At 38.1% G+C, this 19367-nt stretch overlaps 1 protein-coding gene across 7 annotated transcripts in view; it reads right to left on the bottom strand.

Moving 5' to 3' along the window:
- Positions 1-19367, bottom strand: part of SMOC2 (SPARC related modular calcium binding 2) — a 149378-nt gene that overhangs the window by 61125 nt on the left and 68886 nt on the right. For 4 of the 7 annotated variants that reach the window (XM_037392066.1, XM_037392067.1, XM_037392068.1 and 1 more), the window contains exons 5-7: positions 18301-18348; positions 13984-14067; positions 13114-13188 (exon numbers count right to left, since the gene is read on the bottom strand). In XM_037392066.1, coding sequence (XP_037247963.1) covers positions 13114-13188; positions 13984-14067; positions 18301-18348 — 207 coding nt within the window. The remainder of the gene's footprint in view (positions 1-13113; positions 13189-13983; positions 14068-18300; positions 18349-19367) is intronic. The other 3 variants (XM_037392072.1, XM_037392073.1, XM_037392071.1) reach the window with 1 other exon arrangement.

Genomic DNA, 19367 nt, shown 5'->3' with positions numbered 1-19367 from the left:
ATAGGCTCATTTTGACAAGCATATTGAAAAGGTAAATGTACCATAGCATCCTTGAGGCTAGCACTATGGTTAGTCATGTGACATTATATTCTCAGACATGCATGAAGGTATTCACAAATATTCAATGTTTCTGAATATGAATATGCTTCAATGTGCAAAACACATGACCTCATCTGGAGAGCATGAAGTTGTTAAGAAAGGTAATAAAGAGAAAATACTTTCTTCACTCTTTCAGCTGGCAATACAAGTGGGGTAGCTGAGCCCTTGTGCTGACAGCATATCCATTAAAGTCCAGAGGAATTCCAGCTATGCAATAGCAGCAGGATTGGGGTGGACTGTCCTATTATCACTGATCCAAGACTGATACACACCATACAAGCTACTTAAAGAAATGACTGTGCACTGTGTTCCAAGAGAGGCAATAACACCATCACCAGTCCTGCACCATTAATGTCCCCATTTAGAGGAAAATTAAAATAAAATTAAAAAATACCCCTCCAGGCCTGATTCTTTCCTGTCCTCACAAGGCTTCCAGTGGCATCACCCTTCTAACTGTAGTGCAGTCCCTCCTGTTTACACTGCCCTTTGTAAAATGAGGTTTCATGCCTGCTGAAACTAAAACATCTCCTCCTACAGTAATTTGTTATTATTGTTTTGGACTGTTTAGTTAAAGGGATGAACCACAGGATGTGTGACTGCATTAGAAGTCACTGTTTCATACTTGGGATGCTAGTGGGGAAAGGGGGAGAAGTGACCTTTCAAACCGCTGACATTTATACTGACAATTTTGGCTTTGCTGCTTCTCTGTTGTATCAACTCAAAGGAACTAAAAATCATGTCCTAAAATTTATCTTCAATTGCCTTTTAAACCTGATTAGAAACTGCAAGAACACTAAAATTATAAATCCCTTAAGCTAGGCAGGATGTAGCCTTTATTCAGCAAACAAGAGAGCAATGAGAATAATTATTTTCTCATTACCTTCAGGCAGTAAAGGCTATTGAGATTATGGCTTTAAGTACATGACGGGAATTTTGGGAAAGTCAGAGAGGAAACATCCAAGATCAGAAGTTACTTACACTTCTGCTTCCCAAACCCATTAGGTAAGTAAAGCAAAAGAAATGGTCCCTACCTCCTTGCCAGCCAGAATAACTGGGCACAGTGTGTTGTGATAGAAGGGTGAACTGCACCATGACAAAGTGTGATGGTCATGAACCTCTGTAATTAATCAGAGCCCTGCCTCTGTTAAGAGTCTCCATTGTAATGGATACTGTAGAAGAATTCACTAAATAATAAATAAACATAATCACACAGGATTAACCCTTATCAGCCTTTGCATTGATGGGAGTTTACCTCAATACAGACCTGAAAATTTGGCCTAATTCTGATTCTACCTTCTTGCCAAAACTGTACCTCAGCTTTTGGGGGCACAAGAGGCATTAATTTAACTTTCTATGTCTCTGCTTCTAGACCAAACATCAATCAGCCTGTTGCCCTGATCTAACTAGGTGCACTGGAAAACAATTCATGGGCATTACAGGTCCCTCATATTTGAGGAATTTATGTATTTCTAATGCATTCCAGTCCAACAAAAACTGCATCTAACAGTCATCCAAATAGAGAAGAATGAAAGTCCTTTAATTTTGATAAATTGTCATTACTCACTGAAAGACAATAACAGTGGTAAAGTTAAATAACATTACTATCTCACCAGAAAACAATGGAACAAGGTAACCCACTGTTCAAGTGGCAATAATGCAATTGTTTTCATAACTTGTTATGACAGTAATACGATTGGTTGAAAAATTTCATTGTGATTGGCTTTGGTGGAAAACCAGATCTTTAAATGAAAAGATGTTTTTCATTCAAAATGTTTGTTTTACAAAAAATGTGTATGTTTATGGGGGAAAAAAACCCAACAACAAAAAAAAACCCAACAAAAAACCCCACCCTACAACAGGTTGTTTCTTTGTGTTGAACTTCCCAGAGAACAATAAAATCCAAGATGTTTACAAGTTTTTTGAGGTATCTCTAAGTTTTTAAAAAGGGAAGAGACCATTATACCCTGTATGTATAGCCAGCCTAAAGATCCCAGCCCCTGAAAAAGAAGGAACTAATGAAGTTTCAAAATTACAGCTCCTACAAGGCATTACAACGACTAATCAAGATTTTGAGTCTTGAACAAAAATTATTCAGCTTTTAGAAAGTTTTTTTTGTTGTTTGAATTTTCATCTTGTAATACAGTTTTTCAGCTGAAAATGCGCATCTTTTTTAAAAAAATTCCCTAAGAAGAAATTTTTTCCGTAGAAGGCTGCATTTTCAACAAGTTTGGTATATTAAGCTTTGCCCTGTCTTTTTCTCTTGTGTTTTGTAATGCATCGAGAGAATTTAAGATCTGAAATTTAATTTACAGCCTTAATCTTATTTAAATATAGTTTTATTTGTGGTTGAATGCAGATACTTGGCCTGACGTTCTTAAACTAAAACAGGTATTAAAAATAGCTTAATGAAAAACAGTGGTCTGTCTCTTCAACCACTGCTTCTTCTCCAGTAACACAGAAATCTAGTGCATTATGGCAACAATAGTTAATGTTATTTCTAGGCAGTGCAGAGTGCAGGGAAAACATTGCATCTAGTATTTATCTGGAACAGTTTGCTATGCAAGAGGACAGAGCATGATGGACAGAGTGGAGTGAAGTAGAAAAGACGCCAGTAATAATACAGTACTTGGGGTATATAGAGCATCTTGCAGATGAAAAGATCTCAAAGTGGTTTTACATACTTTAGCAATATAATTTGACTAGAATAAGTTCCCTTGTGCCAATTATGACCCTTGGTGTGGCTTTTCATGGAAAGGAGACTCTACACCAGTCTCAAACAAAAAAAAACCCAGTGTATTGCATTAAGGGCAGGCTAGGGGAAAGGATCCATGTATGACAGGATTAACCTGAGACCTCAACAGTCCATAAAAGCAGATGCTGCAGTAAAGGTTTGGACTGATGCAACCGCCACATTGCATATGTATCCAACCCACAGGCTTTGGGGTGAATTCCACTCCTCCCACAGAATTCCCTGTAGGAGCTGAATTTCTCTTGCTTTTGTACCAAATGGAAGATGCTACCGTTACTGATGAAGCCTCAAGATGTTTGTGCATCACATGGCAATTTTTTCAATTTCAATTGTAGCACGAGCTGTCAGTCTTTTCAGGAAGTTTGTTCAGAGATATATGGTTTGGCAAATAAGAAAGTTGGAAGACATGTGATAAGTCATCTCATTAAAAATCCCTCCAAATTTAAACCACTGTGACTTCCCATAACCTGACCTACCAGGGAACATCTAGAAATCAATTCAGACTGTCAGAAATGTGCACGTCAGGAAACTGAGGCAAAACTTTGACTCCAGCCACCAGGGCTTACATGGTTACTGGTCCTTCCATGGTCTGTACTTCCATTAACAGCAGTCAGCTTTTTTTGCAGAACGTGGACAGATCACGCAGTAGAATTTCACAGTTCACATAAGATATTAACAGGGGAATATTTTGCCATAACTGTATTTGGCTTTTTTAAAACACTTCTTACTCAGTTATTGGAAAGATGGATACTTGGTCATTTGACTTATCCTCATGGAAGAAAAAGAAAATTGCCTTTCTCAGAACAGTCTAGTCCAGGGGTCCTCAAACTACGGCCCACGGGCTGGATACGGCCCCCCAGGGTCCTCAATCTGGCCCCCGGTATTTACAGAACCCCCCGGTCCCACCTGCCAGGGGTTGGGGGGAAACCAAGCAGCCGCAGATGGCCTCCTGCCACTTCATCCGCATGCTGGCCCCCTGGTTAAAAAGTTTGAGGACCCCCGCTCTAGTCTGTCTTATAAAACCAGAATTATCTTGCCAGGAAATCTCACTGCATGACTGATTAATTAAGAACAAAACTTAAAATTGGGGGGGGTTTAATATTAGCATTTTTTAGAGATTTTGTCAGCTCACAGAGGAAGACATAAGGAGTTCTTAACCTTGCAAAATGTAGGAGAGAGTTTGGTGGATATCCTTAGTGATGGAATAACCTCCATCACACAGTTTTTTCTTCAAGAGCATAACCACCAATTTACTGAAGTTTTGAACATATGGGTCTCAGAGCTCTCTGACATTGAAGGTATTTCTTTAATTTTGTAATTATTTTTTTTTTACTGACTTGACCTCAAGAGTAGTACTGGATTCTTAATATTTCAGGGGAAAAAAAAAAAAGATAATTGTTTAGATGCCAGTTTGTGAATTTAGATGCCTAATTCTACATGCTCACAATTGACCTGGGCCTCTTTCCCAAGAAAGTGCAACAGAATCAAGATAAAACTAGCCTTTACTGTATCAGTAAAGACAGACAAAGGTTACTGTCTATGTTTGTTGCTTTTAGGGTTATTGGCTGTGGTGGGGCCAGGGAAGGGAAGGCATCTCTGCATGAAACATGGACATTTTCTCCTATCAGGTCATTGGGATGATGATGGAAGGCTGGCAGCTCTTACTGTCGACTCTGCTGGACTTCCAATTGCCTGCAACATTTGGAAGACATATCTTCCATATATCATCCAGCAATCAATATAGCCACAGCCAGATCCAGACTGTCTTGGCTGAAAGATCTATCTTTTTCTCAGAAAGATTATATCTTTAGATATTATCCGGTCCAATAAGTTTCTGTGCATTAACATGATTTATGCGAATTTATTTTTTTTTTTGCATCTGTTGTTAAATTATAGACTGTTAGTGTGACAACCCTCTTAGGATTTCTGATTCTTACTGATGCTTTTATGATTATGTGTACTGATGTCTGGTAAACTGTGGAAAGCTGAAGGTAGATGGGAAAGTGCATGTCAAAAAACTAAAGGAGAACTTCAAGCAGGACTGTTGTGTCATTTACTTGCCGCAGAAAGTAATGTGATATAATTAAAATGGTCAGAAAAGATTGCTATCTTTTGGCATACATTTTTAACACATGCAGTAAAACAGAAATTAACAACCTTGCACAAAAGAGATTTTTTTTCTTTTTTTCTTTTTCTTTTTTTGGGGGGTGGGTTTTTTCTTTTTTTTTTCCCCCTACAGTGGGGGTCTAATAAAACCCTGGAACATCTGAGTAAAAAGAACATCAACTGGATGGAAAACAGAACTCTAGTTTTTTAATGGCTTAGGATGGGAGGATCTTCCCCTGTAGTGGGAGGAAAAAACTGGAAATGTCAGTGCTTGATCTTTATAAAGGTTTTTAAGTAATATGTAAAATTAAGTTGAAGATAAATGAAAATGCTTGTGAAAAGGATTATTAAAGATAGAACAGTACTAAAATAAGCATGATCCAGCATCCTGAAAATTAAGAATGTATCATAATATACAAGCTCTCTGTGTGTGTGTGGGGGGTGTGTCTGGAAAGTTTTATCTTCTTGGAAGAGGCTGAAAGAACTGAAAGAAAATTGTAATTCTTTTTTACCAATTTAGGACAGGCAAGGCAAGTAAAATAAAGGCAAGGCAAGGCAAGAGGACCAAAGTGTATCAAGTTATTTTCTTCACAGATCAAGAGGGTGAAGAATACTGTTCTTTCTTTGTGTGTAAGCTAAAACAAGACTAGGATATAACTTAAAATTGCTGCTGAAAAGTAAGACAACCATTTACTGATTGGCCCTAATGGTGTGAACAATCAGTAGCTTCAAAGCCACCACTTTTTCAGCTGCTGAGGCATATCTTGACACCAGTGTTCTAAAAAAAATACTACTCTGAAACTGTTCTGACTCTTGACAGAAAAATAAAAAAAAATGGAAGATAACTACCTCTTACTCTTCAAAATATTTAAAAATTAAATAGTAGGGGATATAGATGTGACAGTGCCTCACACATCTCCCTCCCCAACAGTTTTTTAACAATGTTTTTATAGTGAAATACAAATAACAAGTTATACTTCATTCTAAATAATTGAGTTCATTCAGGAACTCTAAAGGGAACACTTAGTGAGTTAGCAACCAGAGCCAATCCAAAGAGTCTGAGAAGGCCATAAGACTTTGGCCTGGGAGCCTCCATTCCTCCTCACTATGTTTTTCTTAAATTCCTCACAACACTTTTCTCTTTATGCTCCATGCACAACATGCTGAGATAATGGGCCAAACAAGTATTCTATCAGCTGATGTCTTCCAGTACCAACAACTTTTACAAGGCCCAAAAGCCAGATCTGTGGCATCACAAAACATTTAGACTTCATCTGTAGATGTCATGAAAAAATGCTAGTGCCTTTTCTTGTGTAGGGAATTGACCTGCAGATGAGCCCAAGCTATAAAGTTCACAGTAATAATATCTGGATTTGACTTGGTCCAAAATTTGGCAGACTGACTGCCCATTTGTAGTGGACTGAGCTTCCATTGATAGAATCCATGTGTGGACTTAATACTCCATTTGTATGTTTGAAGAATTATTTAAAATCAATAGTTCTGCCTTCTACTTCTCTTTCAGGGCTTGAGCTGAGGTTCTTAGGGCTCAATTCAATGCCATTTCAGGTACTCTGGACTATCAAACCTACATACCAGAGCATCACAGATTTCCAGTAGGCTGTTGTAGCTCCTAGCCCAGGCAGATATCAGATACCCTAGGCCTTATGAAGACACAAGACGCCTATATTTCAGCAACTTACTCCTATGCTCTTGGTTTCTCCAGCTACAGCTAATGGCTGTATTTACATCACAAGTTTGGGAATGCAAATCTCATCTTTGAGTGTGGTTGATACCTCACCAACTGTTAGAACAAAACACTGTCTTTAGGGCTAATGAGGTAAAAACACGGAAACACTATTTGCTGTGTAATTCAGTGGTTTGCAATTAATGAACCACTCCTACTCAGGCTACTGTCCTATGCAAACCTACTCTATATATTCATTTAAATTCAATTTCTGAGTGTCCAATACAGACATAATGCATTCAGAGTAAGTAGCACTCTTTGGACATACATGTATGTTCTGCTGTAAAGTCCTCACCTGCCCTTCTTTTAATGTTGAATACAAGGAAATTTAAGAACGGATGATTGGCCAGGGTTCTGCAGGCCAACACACAACTTACTAGGGATCCCTGCTGAAAAATGGAGACAAGTAGCTTTTAAAACACTTTCTTTCCCCTCTTCCCTGTGTTCTTCTCTCAGTTGGTTACGGTATCTATTTTTATTTCCTTCTGTTATAAATTGTTTCATATCTCAAATATCCACATTGTGAAACAAGCCTAATTCAAAATAGTTTTAGAAAATTTCTAATGAATTTGTAATAAAAATGTAACCGGGAACATGCAACTGGATCTGAGTTTTTTCTCACTAGCTCGCACATCTTCAACTGCAGGTAATTTATCTTCAGTCAATATTAAAAGCAACATCTGGAGAATGCAACAATTAATGAGATTAAATACAAAGTCACTGAGCTGTTACTCATTTTCCTGTCTATAAGTTATTTGGTTTCTTATGCTTAGAAAGGAATGTGTATTAGAACTGATGTGATTGGGCATATACACAAACTCTTAAATTTATTTCCTTTGCAAGAAAATGCTGGGTTTGTTTTTTCATGCAGGCTTTTTTTTAACTTCAGGGCTGCCAGGATAGGCATAGCAGGAGAATGTTAGCCAGGTTCAGTTTGGAATGAATGTGAGCATTTGAGTATGGAACAAGGTTTCTCTTGGTTCTTTGTAAGAAGGTGACTTTCAGGGAATGATCAGTGCACAGGGATCCCACTGGAACAATTGCTTCTGAGAAACAAAACAAAGCAAGCTAACAAAACAGAAACCTCACTGGCAACCAACATAGTTTCCATGTGAGAAAAACTCAAATGTACAAATGCTTTAGTCAGATGACAAGGCAATAAAAACTGCATTCAAATCTTACAATGTCATTCTGTCACATTAGTCAAGTCTCACTGGCAGAATTGGCAACAGATTCAGACTGTATAGACAGATAAATGCAAGCAGCTATTTGGTATAGATGCAGACACGCAATTGCTAGTAACATTATCACTTTTAAATTCCATGGTTTAGTCTACTAAGAATGTATTCATGTATTCACAGTAGACATTACACTAACTGCATTTGCATTTGCAGCCAGTCTATGCTACATTACTATATATGCACTTCAGTGCTCTCCCAGATGCTTCTTTGAGAATGAAACTCCTGTTGGATCAAGCCCCCTGGGGCTAATTGATAAAATCTTGTAACAGATTTTTAAAGCCCTAAAACTGATGGTCTGTAGTAGAAGGTCAGCACTAAACCACTACTCCGTTGTGCCAGAAAATTAAATAAGAAGCTATGTGTTCCTTTCATATGTGCACAGCTAAAACAAAAAATGAAATTGAAGATGGTTCTACATTATCAAAGCATCCAGGTACAGTGGCTGAAATCTGGGCACTCCTGAAGTCACTACAGACATAGTTAGAGAGGACAATGAATTCTGATTTAGGATTCTTCGTTCAGCATGAAAAATGTCCTAATCATATGATCCACTACTTTTTGCATTGCTTTTTTAAGAATTTTTACAGCCTGACCCTCAGCAGGCTTTATGCCAGAACAGGTTTCCTTTGGGCCAAGCCTATTTTATACCGGATCATATATGGCCTGTCCTCTAGCACCTGCTTAACACATATGAGCATCAAACTGGCAGAAAGCACGAAGCTGGCACAAGCGCTATATCACATGTCTGTGCCTGATCCAGATGAAATGTGAACTACTGGGTGAACTAGTAGCATGTAGCCAGCATATGAATGGTTGTTCAAAAGCTGTCTGGGAGTTCTGCCACTGACTGTGAGGGGGCCCTAATTTCTACCCACTCATTTCATGTGTTTAAATTTTAACACAGGAATCAAAGTTCAGTAACGTACAAAGAGATGCAACAATTTCTTCCTGTCTTCTATTTTGCTGGCCATACCAGATTATCAACAAAACAAACACCAATCTTTCAATCACTTTACGATGCTCATTAAATAAACTACACAACTAATGAATGAACATATAAATAATTAGTGCTAATAATGCCATAATATTCAATCTTCAAGGAAACAGAACACCAAAATATTAATAACAAGAGAATAGAACTGAATAGTAGATACTTGAAACTGTACTGTGTCTTAGCCAATGATACATTATTTAACCCTGGGTCTTATAACTTGAATTATATTATCACCAGAACCTCTGAAGACCTTAAGCATATATGTAAAGATATTCCAGATTATGGATGACTTTTTTGCATCCTGCATTTGCAAAATTAGTGAAATGTCACATTGAGTAATTCTTATTTGTGTGGTGTACAGACAGACCTTAGAAATTACTCAGTACTTTAAGAATTTTTTTGACATTAACAATATTACCAGTTAAACTCACCCTACTTCTTTTTCACAGAAGTCACAACAGATGATTAGAAAAAATTGGCTCTTAAATTCAAGCTAATAAAATGAATCCTAAGTTTCCATTGGCTATTGTGAAAAGGATTAAACTACTCTTCCTTTGCCTATACTCAAACTCAAAAAAGGGCATACATCCCCTGAAAATGCCACACTTGCTTCCCAAAAATCCCACAGGGATATGAACTGCCGGTAGAACAGATGCAGCAAGGAGAATCTAAGAGATCTGCAGTCCAACCTGACCTCTCAGGGAACTGTGTGTTCCCTGTTAGGTGATGGGAAAGTATTTGCGCTGTCATGTAGCGTTCTCCACCCACATCAAGGCTGCACCTAGCTGTGAACTACAGTAACTGGGAACTGCTGTGGACAGGGTCCAAAATATCCAGTTTCTTCGAGGCAAAAAACTTTCTATCCTCTGGTCTTTAAAAAAAAAAAACAAAGCTCTGAAAGAATAGTACCTGGATCTTCAACCGATAGCGGGTTGGGATAAAGTTCATCTAAAGCATAGATCCCTTCATATAGGCTAGAGAACTAAACGAGTGACTGCACTCAGCGGGGTGCAGTTCTCTCATTAACGGGCCAAGTGTCTGTGATGCCCTTACAACGAGGTGGCTGCTCTCTAGGCTCCACTAATGTCGCTGCCTGCATCCCCTCAACCTACAGCAGGAGTTTAGTCATGGAGTTCACACAGACAGCAGCATCTGAAAATCATCTTCAACATACAAAAAGAGCTAAAATAGAGATGTTTCTACCCAAATCCATCACTCCAAACAGATCATATTGTTGTTACATGACTGGATGTTGAGGGTTTTGCCAGCAGTAACATTTTGTCATCAAAAGCTAATAGATCAAAAATCACTCTAAAAATGCTTTTAGTGAGCAGAAAAGGCCTATTTCTCTGAAACAATAACAACAAAAAAATGCACTAGAAGTCATTATAGAGCATGGATATATAATCCAGTAATTTCATGCCCTGCATCTGTAAGTCTTCCAAATGCCATTACTCCGTGCTAAATTAATTTAGGATGATTTAATCAAATGAAAACACTGGATAACTAATATAAACTAGAATTTCCTGAGCCATTATTTTCTATCTTCCAAAACCTAAAAGCTTATGCTGATTCTACTAGTTAATTATAAGAGTAATTAATAATTTGCAGAGTAGAGAAAGCAAACCCATTTCAGGATGAGTACAATAAATTCAATGTATTCATTTGTGATCCTAAACTCACAAAACATTCTGCTAAGGAGATGGATTTCTTAAGGTCAAGCCAAGCTTCTTTATGACCATAACATAGTAAGACATATATTCAGATAAAAACTAGAAAAAATAAAAGCAATACAGACTAAAATAGTCAGCTTTCAAGTAGTATAGTTGGAGTTTGCCTGAAATTTTTAGCAATATTATTTTTCTTTATTTATTTTCTACAGGCAGGGCTAGGTCATAGTGTTATTTGCACCTGAAAAATTTCTTTGAAAGCACTGGGGTTAGTATAGAAGAAAGGAAAATTTAGTGCATTATAAATAAATTTGGTTTCATCTTTTGTTTTATAAACAGAGTTCATATGCAGACATAAATTCTTCTCATTTTACTCAGGCAAATATCTTTCAATAAGCTTTGTGGGGTTTGTATGACCAAGTCTGAATCAGAGTTTTCTATGCAAACTGAGTGAAGAAGAAATCTGTATTTATCCCTTATATTGAAGCCTGGGTGTCCAAAGGTCATTAGTTTACAATCCAGTGGATTCAGTAATGAGGTCCCTCCTATTCTATACACATAGAAGCCCAGAGTTTATTCCCTGTGGATGTTCCCAGAAGCCTTGGCACCACACCAAAAGGTAATAAGGGGAAAATCTAACCTAGTCTTTTCGGCACCTTAGAAAACCTGTTTACAGTGAGGCTCAGCAATCAAAACAATGACCATGTTACACTTTGGAGTCTGGAAAAGAGGTGCTGCCTAGCACAGCCGGTGAAGACACTGGTTTTAGCACCTAGATTCGTCTCGACTGATTATGTCATATTACATAGACAAGAGAAGTTACAGCAAAGAAAGCAGTGGTCCCTTCTGGCACATCAGCTATGCCTACAAACTAAAGCAAGGCTGGCTATGTAGTGTCTGCTGACTTACTACTGCTGGTCTAGGTATGTCAATACAGACTGTAGTATCTCCTAGCCCTCCAGAGATGCCCTGTACATAATGCAGTTGTGAGCAAGTCCTGTGGTTAGCAAATCCAACACAATTGTGCTTGTGATGCTAATGCACCATGGGCTAACAACCATAAGACAAGTAGACTATGCTTCTGGTTTCTCTTCCTTTGTAAATATGTCTTTAGATGGACTGAAGGTTACAAGTTTCCAATAACAAACCCACCTTTTCTTTAGTGGTTTTCTGGTTTTTTATGTGCATGTTGAAGTTTTGGCCTCCAGGAGCTGCACTGCAAACTCAAGAGTTCTTGCTTTAGATCTAGTCTCTAGGACCGTAACAATTAAATAAACACTCCTAAAAGCAACATATTTCTATACACATATTTTACACGACAGAAATCCCAAAGGAATTCTCTTCTTACTAACCCTGACTAAAAAAAAAGATAGAATAAATCTCCAGCACAGCAAGTGTTTGCTTCAAACTCTTGTCTACACCCTGTTTAAAGTTCTTCCCTTAAGTGCCTACTGGAGAATCAAGGAGAGGAAAAAGTATTAATAATTATTGCTTTGATGTTAAAAATAGCTTATAACAGCAATCTGTAAACCTCTTAGTAAGGGTATATCTTTCTTGTGATGATTGTCTTTTTTAAATCCTTTTGGGCTCAATTCAGCAGAATATTTAAGCACAATAGTTAATGTAAAACAATTTCCACTGGATCCAAAGTGTTCTTTTGGGTGATGTACTGAATCACAACCTATATGATCAATGTTTCCTTTCAAATTAAACTTTTTTCCAGAGAAAAAGAAACTGGAAACTCAAGAAGATTCTCTAAAGTTTATTCCAATGAAAGCAAGGAACAGTGAGGAAGACATCAAAACGTATAGTCCACCAAAGCATTGAATGTATCTGAATATTTTAGAGGCTTCGTTCTTAGGATATTCACCTGACATTCCTAGCCTAGGTTTACAAAGCTCAATTCTGAAGAGCGGTGAAAAAAAGCCAAAAATCACAATTATAAAAGAGGCAACATAATTAATTCACACTGAACTGGCGATCAGTCTGTCAATAACAGGTGAATGTTGTACCAAAAAGCAGGTAACGCTGCCTTTCAAATTCCTGTTAACTGACAGCTGGTTTCTGAAAGGATTTTCAGGTTTTCCTTTTAAGTATTACCACCAAACACATGTAACTCACTGTCATTTTCCAAGCACCTTGCTACACGCCACCCAAACAAAAAAGAAAATACAAGTAGATAACAAAGAGGCAGAGGATTAAAGAGGATGCAGAAATTTATGTCAGATCTACTCACAGTTGCAAACAGATGTGAGCTAGAGACTTTAGTGGAGTAATATCAATTTACACCTAGTAAAGCCTAGCCAAAAATATTTCCATGTAAAAGGAACATATGACGCATGAACCTACAAAATCATCACAATGCAAATCAGTTAGTCGCTATCATATGACGAGAGTGGAAGCATAATAGTTATTAAAATGGCTTTCACTTAAATGACTTCAGTATTAACTAGGCTTAATACATGTCTTCACAGGAGCTTTGCAAAGTCAGGACAACACAAGTTTCTTACCTGAGCTTTTATTTGTTTTGTTTTGTCTACTCTTAACTTGCTCAGTCCATAAGGTAGGATAACGAGAAGCTATATCTAGAAAAAAAAAAAAATGACAGAAAATGTTTGAAAATATTACAGTATTTTTTTTAAGTTACTAGCAGCTGAAATATAAGTGTCTAGTTTTAAAGATACATGGATCTAAAAAAGAAAAGGGCACACTGGTTTGCATTATTAGTACAGTTAAAAACTTTATTAATGGCATGAATAGTTCCTTCCTGACCCCATTCATATAAAAGGTTGAAAGAAACACTTTTAGACTAAAATTATGTTTTATCAGAATAAAAATCTCCCAGTGTGGACCCAAAGTACATAACAGCCTCAGATCAGACTCTGTGAGATTTGCAGTGAGTGGTAAGGCAGCCACAATATAAGATTATCATTGTATGTAGGCTTTGAGCTTTGCATTTACAATGCACCAAATTTCCCCGGACACAAATAAGCCTGACAAAACATCAGCCTTTAATATTACTAAGTGATATGCTGAGGACAGAATTAACCCTTTAACTTTCTTATTTTACCATACAGTTTTAATCTGCACTCTGGCTCAAGTTTAAAATCTTTCTCTGCCCTGAATAGTGATGATTAAAATTGCTAATGTTGGACTCCATAGCTACAGTGTCATCTCAAAACTATCACATAAAATTCGTTGCTTGTAAGTAAAGACTCTATTGTATTTGCTGTCTTTATCTAGAAAAAGGTACAGATGCTTGCAATTTCTTGCAACTGCCCAGCAGCTGAACTAATTCTTAAGGTAGCATTTGATGTTGTAGTGTATGGTCCATACTGCAGACTTTAATACTACACCATTAAGTTCTTGTTGATGCTCACCTTCTTCATCACCTTGAGGCTGAGTCTCCAGCGCGGGAGCTGAGGCATCATCTGAATTCAGAATGGAAAAGATTTGCAAGGAGACTACAATTATGAGAGTAAGCTAAATAAGTGTACATACGTGATTGATACTAATGATTTGCACATAGCCCCGGCCGGTAAACAAACAATAATTTAAACATTATTTATAGGTACTACACAGCATAAATATATTACATCTACAGACTATGGATTATAAATGGATAGGGTTTGAGGTTATGGCTGATGAAATGATTGCAGGGTGTTTGATGAGGCATGAAGTTATCAGGTCGCTCCCTGGACAGTCATCATTTCCAAAGAAGTAATTAGATAAATGTATAGAAGGAGTAAGACCTGTGAAAGCAAAAGCAGTCTGGGTCAAATGACTGGCTGCAGACATGTTGACACCTTAAAATGAAAGGAAAATTTCTTCTGGCACAGCAGGATCTCTTTAACAGTCAAGCTGATTTTATAAGCAAGATTCACAGATTAAAGAACCAGAATGTTGTTTGCATAATTCTTATCCTCTGGTCAGCAGTCTCCATCCATCCACTACCAGCCGTTGCTGCAAGAAAAGAGGGAGGGAAATTTACAGAAATTATAAGAGGATGTGAGTAACTTTAGGGTCAGTAAAACACAGTGGAAGTAGTGCTGAAAAAGAAAAAATCAATATAAATAATTATTTAAGTTGACATTCTGTGAGAAAGGGCATTACCCAAAGACCCATCTTTACCTTATTACTTTTTTGTTATGTAAAATTATTGTGGATATTGTGTAAACATAACTTAGCAGGCCTTGCTAGTACCTATTTTCCAGTCATTGCTGTTTCCTGTAGCACGGATCTAACTCCCAGACTGAGGTGTCCTGCAGTAAACAGCATCCTTCAGGCAAGGGTTTTATCAGAATTTCTTGCAGTTTCACAACTGGATCTCAGACCAACATTGTTTCCAGATTGTTCTCTTGGCATTTTCACAGAAGCTAGAACCAAAGGGAAGTGAGAAGCTTCCCCTTGCACGTAGCCCTACCGGGGTAACAGTGAGCAGCAGCTGTAAGGCTAACACACTCTCTGTTTCCGTTTCTTCTTGCTACTGCAATCCGGAACAGCCTCCCCACGTTTACTTCTTTGTCACCATCTTTATGCAGATCACGCAGAGGATGACCTTTGCCTCTGGAGACCACAGCCAGGTTCACAGCAAATACAGATACCAAATAAACACTGACAGCAGGTAAAACCAAATTTGCAGCCGTGGAACACTAACCTCCATGCTTTTCACAAAATCAAAGCAGCAGCAAGGAAAACTTACTTTCACTGCAAAATGTTTTCATAAAGAAACTTTTTCTAAAGAGTGCTCATTCCTATGTCCATGCAATGACTGGATACTTTGCTCCAATGCCATAACAGACCGCCATTTCTCATCAATTTTGCTGGCATTTTTGTGGTGTCTTCTGGGTGGTGGAATAAGACTACTGATTCATTTCAGAGAGGCCATCAAGTACTGAGAATCAGGACATACATTTACATCACCAATCAGTATGTGATTCAGAAACCCCAGAATTTCAAAGCGTAGCTTACGGTAGATAAATCTTAGCAAAAGCCCATCCAGAAACTTGGGTTTCAGTATAAATGACATTTTTCTAATCATCTTTGTTACACAATTTCAGTTTGTGACACATTTGATCTTATATTCCTACCCAAAATTCAGATATAACACCATAACTTTAGCAATTATCAGTCCAGTCAAAATTAGTCTCTTGAACTTTGTTCAAGCAGCATGTAAAACAGTCTACAGATTTTTTTTTCCCTTTTTTTACAAAAACTTAACAGATGTTCATGACTGAGTCATAGAACTGGCCTCAGGTCTCCCCCCGCCCAAGAGAAAGAAAGAGAACAAACCAAAGATTTGGTATAGGATATCTGTATAAAAGGTATAAATTTTACTCCAGAACTGGAGGAGCTACAACAGTTCCTGAACTGTTTTGTAGTTCCTTTATTTGCAGGAAGACATAAATTTTCTGTTTGCACTCTTTCAGGTACATCATCTTTCAATAAAAACCTTTGCGGTAAGAATGAAGAGGCATGTGGCATTTCATTGATCAAAACAACGTTCAACAACTCAACGAGAGTCACAAAGGTAAAGTAGTTATTCTTCACGTTAATTAGATATCTCACAGGTTAATTGTATAGGTCTTCCTGGCTGGCACATGCATACCAGTCCATATGTGTGTACATTTAAACAGAAATCATTCTGTTTGCTGTCAGAGTCCAGTTGCCAAGAACATAGTCCTGCAGTCAGCTAAGAATCAGAAAAAAGGGATGTGATCCCATCTCTGACAACTGTGCTTTTCGGATAATATGAATATTTTCCTTGGATAGAGGAGGGAACTGCAGTGCCAGGGAAGATACTTTAGCAATTACGTTTTAAGCTTTATTCCTGTTTGGTTTATTTGCAAACATGCAAACAGAGCTCCTGACCTCCAAAGTCTGTATCTGGAAATTTTCTTTCAGTATTGGAATACCCAGGGAAAGCAAGGTGCATGTCTGCAACAGATATGGCCCACCAGGTCATCTTCTGTGTCTGTGGGACAGGTTAGAAGAGACTGTCTCTGGCTAAACCTATGCTGTCTCTTGAAAGTCGCTTTCTCAGGACCACACTTGAAGGTCTGATGCATGTCCTTCGCAGCAGTAAGAATGTCATGAACCTGCCTAAGCTTGCTGAGTTTCAATACGGGCAGGTACTCCATCCAGGCACCCCTGATTAGTCCACAGGAACATGCAGAGGAAAGACGAGCAGGGTGTTTTATGGTTATTTCAAAAACTACTGCTGGACCCTTTCAGGTTGAGCTACAAAACACTTCTTACTACAGTGACTGTGAAGCCAAAGCACATCCCTTTAACTTAGATAGCTGATCCTGTTCACTGCTCTGTGATGGTCTCTAAAGAGGTTGTGATTTCTCTGACAACATGACTTTATTTAAAACATAAGGCAGGACTGGCTGGCAGAAGGGTGGGAGAGGAAGTTCACAGCCAGCATCTAAGGGCCAGGGACCATCTGGGAACCAGGTCAGTGGCCCTTCATGCTGCAGATTTGTGCTGGAGAATAAACACAGGGCATGAGTAAAATGCAACCATGTCATTTTAGATGTGAATATATGTGATAACAGAGGGAGACTTGATAAACATTTAAGTTCCTTGTTCTATGATTCTTCATTCAGGGTTCAACGGCTCAGCCACCACAGTTGCAAATAAAAATAAAGGATTCCAGACAAGTTTTATATATGGGATAGTTCATTCAGTTCAAAGCTGAAAATGAAACTCCTGACCTAAAGCAAATAGGTAACTTAAAGTTAGTGGAACACACAGTTTGTCTGGAAATACATGAAGGAACAATTTCCAGTACTTTCTAATTATTAACCTTAAAAGAAGTACTGATTTTCTCAACCTAAGAGTGCAATGGAAGTTTATTTAAATGTTGGGTATATTACAATGCTGCAAAAATTCCTGTAAAAAAAACTATTTCAATTATATATACAGTGCACCAAACAGATAGCCATTAACATTAGCATGAATATGAATAACTTATTTAAAATTAATTTATGCTAGGTGTCACTGACAGCAACATTGAGTATTTTGAGCTGAATTAAAAATTCTTTTAAGCATTTGGAGAGTGTAAGCTTTAATTTTGTTTAAAGCATAGACATCTCCCTCATTTAAACCTACCAGATATGCTGGAATTGCATCAGATTTTCTCCTGCTAACAAGATATACACTATGATCTATCTCTAACAACAATCACCGGGCCATGAATGTAAGCCATCAGATGAATTACTCACAATATAGAGCAAAGTGCTGGGTCCAAGATGACTCAAGCACCGATTGCTATGGAAATAAAGTGTGGACTCCGGTTCCTGAGATTTTGGGACTGCAGAATGCTGTCTTTATCAAACAGACAGAATAATCTGTCCTCCAGGGCAAGCAAACAGTATGGGAAAATACTTCAGAGTATAGCTATGGGAAGAAAAGTTATCTTCCAAATAGCACAGAATAGCAAAGTCTGTAGGGCTGAGACTAGAAAAATGTAATGTCTGTGCATATCTAGACAAATACATGCATACATATATATTCATTTATACTTATAAGTTTACTAAATATGTAGAATGCAGACATAAAATGAATAGTAGGTATGCATGTATACATATATGCAGCTATAATATATGATGAAAACATATTGATAATTTAATCCTATGGAAAATCACAGTGGTGATTTTTGTTTCTATTTAAAGGCCAGCTAAGATGTTTACCTGTTTTTCCTGCACCTTCTCGTTGTGGCAGCTTCTCACTCACTGAACCTGCAATCGGAAAAAAGGAATTAACCAGAAAAATATTAATTGCACTTTTAATGTTTTTCCTAAGAAACACAGTACCACTTCAATGATTGATTCTTGTTTATTACAGCAATAAATGTCAGCAAATTCTTCCTTTGCAAATAAAAGATCTCAGCTTTGCCTGACTTCTGCATTTGCATACGATCAATTTACTGTCAGACGCTACTTCTTGGCCACAGCAGGACTTGAGAAAGAGACAACATTAAATACTACATAGACACAAGGGCAAGAACATGCTCACATGCTGCAGAATCAATGTCTCCCTTCCCCACTGACCCAGCGAGGACAGGTCCTGCAGTCAGATGCATGGCGCGGGCACTGCTACCTTGCAGTCCCCTGTGCAGGGCAACATCCCTTCTGCTCACAGAGTCTTGCCCACCACACCTCAGCTGCTCTGAGGGGCTTCTTCGGCCCCTACCCAGTCCTGGCTCACGTTAAAACCTGCCCCTTTCTGCTTTAAAATTCCTTATACAAAGCCTTTGGGAAATGCTGTGCTGTTGTGGAAAAGCGTGTGTGTTGGGGGAGGCAGGGACAGCGCCTGCTTCTGAGTTTGAGCCTGGGCTGGTTGCTGGAGACACCCCCAGGGCTGTGGCCCTTAGGGAAGGAGACAGCAGTGGTGGGAAGGTAGTTACGTTTGCAGGAGATGGGGTTTAACAGCTTATTCTACCAGCTTGGACTCCAACCCAACATCCAGTCTTGTCTTCAGGTTGTCAAGAAATGGAGAATCTACTGGTTTTCTTAGTATTTTAACAAGAGGTAGCTGTCCTTAGGGTTTAAAATAGAAATACCTCCTTATTTCTTGCTTATGTCTCATTATTACAACCGTTTGTATAATTCTAACTCCTAGCCACTTCTTACCAACATACGTATCTCTGCTGCATTAAAAACAAACCTTTAAAAGTGATATTTTTCTCTCTGAAGAGCCACATGGAGCAAACAAAAATTAAAAAGCATAATGTCTATCTATTCTTACCACATAGTCT

Source organism: Falco rusticolus, chromosome 6, assembly GCF_015220075.1.
Source record: "Falco rusticolus isolate bFalRus1 chromosome 6, bFalRus1.pri, whole genome shotgun sequence".
NCBI classification, from domain to species: Eukaryota; Metazoa; Chordata; class Aves; order Falconiformes; family Falconidae; genus Falco; species Falco rusticolus.
This window is presented reverse-complemented; position numbering and strand designations above follow the sequence as displayed.